The sequence below is a fragment of the Pollachius pollachius genome (genome assembly GCF_949987615.1).
Source record: "Pollachius pollachius genome assembly, chromosome: 9".
NCBI classification, from domain to species: domain Eukaryota; kingdom Metazoa; phylum Chordata; class Actinopteri; order Gadiformes; family Gadidae; genus Pollachius; species Pollachius pollachius.
The window spans coordinates 15989951-15994281 of record NC_136942.1 but is presented as its reverse complement, the minus strand read 5'-3'; the positions used below and the strand labels follow the sequence as shown (position 1 = coordinate 15994281).

Below are 4331 nucleotides of genomic sequence, written 5' to 3'. Positions count from 1 at the left end.
ATGACAGATGAGATAGTGACCTGTGGTCCTCCACACATCCAGTAACACAGACGGACACACACTCACGGACACACAAACATACACACACGCACAAAAGGTTAGAACAATCTTGAACTGTATCCCTGTTCACTGCTGTTTAGCCTCATTTCACTCCTCATTACCGTAATTTCCTTCTTTCATAACAGACAGAAGGCTTCTGAAAGGAGGGCTCAAAACGTGCACGCTAATGTTTATTTGAATAGTGTGGTGTGGTGGTGATGCACACATGTGAAGGATTAGCCCTAATTTGTTTGGCTCACTTTCCCTGTTTTTGTCCATATGGTTCATCTTGTGCAGAACAACTTACGACATGATGCTTGGGTTAGTACGATGTGACTTGTGTGTTAATTAGTGGGAAACGATTAGGATAGCACTGTTGTTGTCGTTTTTGGATCTCTTAATGCTGCTGTCTTGAATTTCCTTTTGGCCCACAGGGGTTATGGTGAGGTCAATGCTCTCTTTTTGCCCATCTGCTCCAATGAATGAATGATCATTAATTCATGCCAGCGGGATTGATTCGCTTTCCTCTCCCCTGTAGCGAGCCTGAAATAAGAGCCAGTTTGAAAAGCATTTAAGAACTGTAACTAGTTGGCCTGTCCCTGGAACGAGGGGAGACGGAGTCCGGATGAATGGACAGACACCAGGCTGGTTAACCCAGAGCGCCACATGGCTCTGGCTCAATTTTTTATTTTTGATTTGTTATCAAAAATAACAAATGTTTAATTCGCTTTTCCTAAGGTTCCTTGGAGGAACAGACTCCCACTTGTGCTGTGGCCAATATTCTACTGAGCAACAGTGTTGTATATAAAAGTTTGGTTTCCAAACAGTTTCTTGACTCAAGGAGGAAATAGGTTGTATTTTTAGATAGAAGGTGCATAATTTAAACGACTGAAATGAGCTTGCTATAGTTTGGCTTCTTTTAGGGAGACAGGTTTGGTTTTATTTACGGGCATACAGCTGCTGAAATGTATCTAATCAACATATATTGTACTGACGATTTCTAGGTAAATGTATTAGGATTTAGATGCAGTAAATAATTCAATTAAATTGTATTTTATTGAATTTAATGGTATTGAATTGAATTGAATTAAAATTGAATTAAATCTATTTAGTTTCAGTAATCAATAAGGACACAAACTTAAGCAGTTCAATGTAGTGCAGCTGTATAAATTCAATTTATCTAAGAAAATATCCAAAATGGACAGCTTAATGAGCTGTCAATAGTTCACTAAATGATGTACTGATCTAAATGATTACCACATCCCCCGAAGTAGACTCTTTTGGTTTTTATGGATATCAAACTAAACACACGTTGCAGAACATATATCTTTCATCAGCTTTGTCTGTTTTTCCTCCTTGCTTTCAATTTCCACTTCCTGCTTCCTGCCTTTGCTAACTGTGTCTCCTCCCTCTCTTCCCTGTTCCAACCTTCTCCTCTCCCTGTCCTCCCTCTATCTTTCCACCAGGGCTCCTTTGGAGTGGGGATGCTGGATATCGATATACTCCTGGTGTCCGCGTGGAAGCTCCTTTAAACACACACTCAAGCCATTCCCCTTCGCTATGGCAACATCCCCGCCTGAGAATGGCCTTCCCTCACCCTCCCCCAGCCAGCCTCACTGCTAGGGGAGAGGCCGGGACGGAGCGCTGAAACCCCAGGGCTGCCCAGCTAAAATCTCCCAAAACATGTATGGTACCTTCCTTGGCTCCACGGGGGGAGGGTCTACATGTATTCTATTCTATTTATTTATTTTTATTTATTTATTTACCAATCCACAGTCCATTCATAAACAAAGTCGCGCCGATTCAAACGAGTGTTGATGTGTGCGCGTGCGGCTGACGCGTGTGAGGCGAGGCAGAGTTCACGAAGAAAGTAAACCAAACAAAGCAGGGAAAAACCCAGGGAGGAGGAGAATCAAAGCGGAGGGGTGAGGAACACTGAGACAGGAGGACAAAAGGGCGCGCGAGGAAGAAAGCAAGAGAGAAAGCGATGGTCCTCTACACCACCCCGTATCCCAGTGCCTGCCTGCACTTCCTGGATGGCCTCTCCTGGAGCCTGGTGTTTCCCTGCTATTGGCTGCTGGACCGGCTCCTGGCGTCGTGCGTGGCCACGTCGCTCGAGAAGCGCCGGCGCTCCCAGGACCCCTGCTCCTTCCTGACCCTGTGCGTGCTGGTCTCCGTGCCCCTCTACCTGCTCTTCTTCCTGCTGTCGCTGCCCTTTGGCCTGCTGGGCTTTCTCCTGTGGGCCCCCCTGCAGGCCGTCCGACAGCCCTACCTCTACACATACAGCAGGTCAGTGTCACTCACAGCCCTACCTCTACACATACAGCAGGTCAGTGTCACTCACAGCCCTACCTCTACACCTACAGCAGGTCAGTGTCATGTTAGCCCTACAGCTACAGCTACAGCAGGTCAGTGTCACTCACAGCCCTACCTCTACACCTACAGCAGGTCAGTGTCACTCACAGCCCTACCTCTACACCTACAGCAGGTCAGTGTCATGTTAGCCCTACAGCTACAGCAGGTCAGTGTCATGTTAGCCCTACAGCTACAGCAGGTCAGTGTCATGTTAGCCCTACAGCTACAGCTACAGCAGGTCAGTGTCGCTCACAGCCCTACCTCTAGGCCTACAGCAGGTCAGTGTCATGTTAGCCCTACAGCTACAGCTACAGCAGGTCAGTGTCATGTTAGCCCTACAGCTACAGCAGGTCAGTGTCATGTTAGCCCTAGCTCTACACCTACAGCAGGTCAGTGTCACTCACAGCCCTACCTCTACGTCTACAGCAGGTCAGTGTCGTGTTAGCCCTACCTCTACACCTGCAGCAGGTCAATGTCATGTTAGCCCTACCTCTACGCCTACAGTAGGTCAGTGTCATGTTAGCCCTTCCTCTACGCCTACAGCAGGTAAGTGTCATGTTAGCCCTACCTCTACACCTACAGCAGGTCAGTGTCATGTTAGCCCTACCTCTACGCCTACAGCAGGTAAGTGTCATGTTAGCCCTACCTCTACACCTACAGCAGGTCAGTGTCATGTTAGCCCTACCTCTACGCCTACAGCAGGTAAGTGTCATGTTAGCCCTACCTCTACGCCTACAGCAGGTAAGTGTCATGTTAGCCCTACCTCTACACCTACAGCAGGTCAGTGTCATGTTAGCCCTACCTCTACGCCTACAGCAGGTAAGTGTCATGTTAGCCCTACCTCTACGACTACAGTAGGTCAGTGTCATGTTAGCCCTACCTCTACACCTACAGCAGGTCAGTGTCATGTTAGCCCTAAATCTACACCTACAGCAGGTCAGTTTCACAGCCCTATACCTACAGTACATCTGTATCACTCAATCCACACCACCAACAGGATTTCGTTTGACTATGAGTCAAGAATGTCCATCTATATGGACCATTACTATGCATTTCAAAGATACATGTGACGAATATGACATTTCCAAATGGAAATTGGTCTCGCTGACCCAAAAGGTAGCCATAACCTGAGCTGATGAGGCCCTGTGAGTTTGTGTTGATATAAAAAAACGACAACTACTGTACAAGAAGTGTGCTTCAATTAAGAATGATCTTGTATCAGCGAGATATGTGACGATATGTGATGCTTCAAGCTTACACCCTCATGAATGGCTCCTGATCTTCCCTTGTGCCCTGAAGGCCGGACAAACACCAGGCCGAGCAGGGGCCGGCGGGGCCCGGGGGGGCCGGCTCTGCTGAGTGGAGGCCCCAGGGAAGGAGCTTCTGCTTCTGCAGTGCCAATGTGTGCCTGCTGCCCGACTCCCTGGCCCGGTTCAACAACCTGACCGACACCCAGAGCAGGGCCCGCGAGGTGGGCCGGAGGATCCGCAACGGAGCCAGTCGGCCCCAGATCAAGATCTACATCGACTCGCCCACCAACACCTCGATCAGGTAAGGAGGAGCTACTCCACCTCCCAGATGGACGGGTATCAAACAGAAAGAGTTGGAAATAGTTATCAATAAGTATTTCACCTTTGATCAAGCTTTGCTGAGAGGAAAGACTTATTATTTCCGTGACTGACTTATTTATTATATTATACATTTGAGTTATTCCATAGGTCAGGGGTGGGTTTTTATTGCATTCAATTAAATCGCTACACAATCTGATTCTAATTAGCAAGAGAGAGAGAGTGGAGCTTGCCATTGAATTCATTTGGTTTGGTGATTTCTTGGAATAAAATCTCCATACTCTTGATCCTGGATGGCACGTTAAAGGCTCCCTCCTTTCGAAGAGTGTCCCAGAGTATTCCCAGCTTTCATTTCTAACTTTGTTTTAC

The 4331-nt window shown here is 47.5% G+C and overlaps 1 protein-coding gene across 1 annotated transcript in view; it reads left to right on the top strand.

The window, feature by feature from the left end:
* Window positions 1–2026: 2026 nt before the first annotated feature.
* Window positions 2027–4331, top strand: part of smpd3 (sphingomyelin phosphodiesterase 3) — a gene marked incomplete at both ends in the record, with an annotated part of 16074 nt that continues 13769 nt past the window's right edge. Inside the window, 2 exons of the mRNA XM_079743436.1 lie at window positions 2027–2328; window positions 3694–3945. Of these exons, the coding sequence (XP_079599562.1) occupies window positions 2027–2328; window positions 3694–3945 (554 nt within the window). The remainder of the gene's footprint in view (window positions 2329–3693; window positions 3946–4331) is intronic.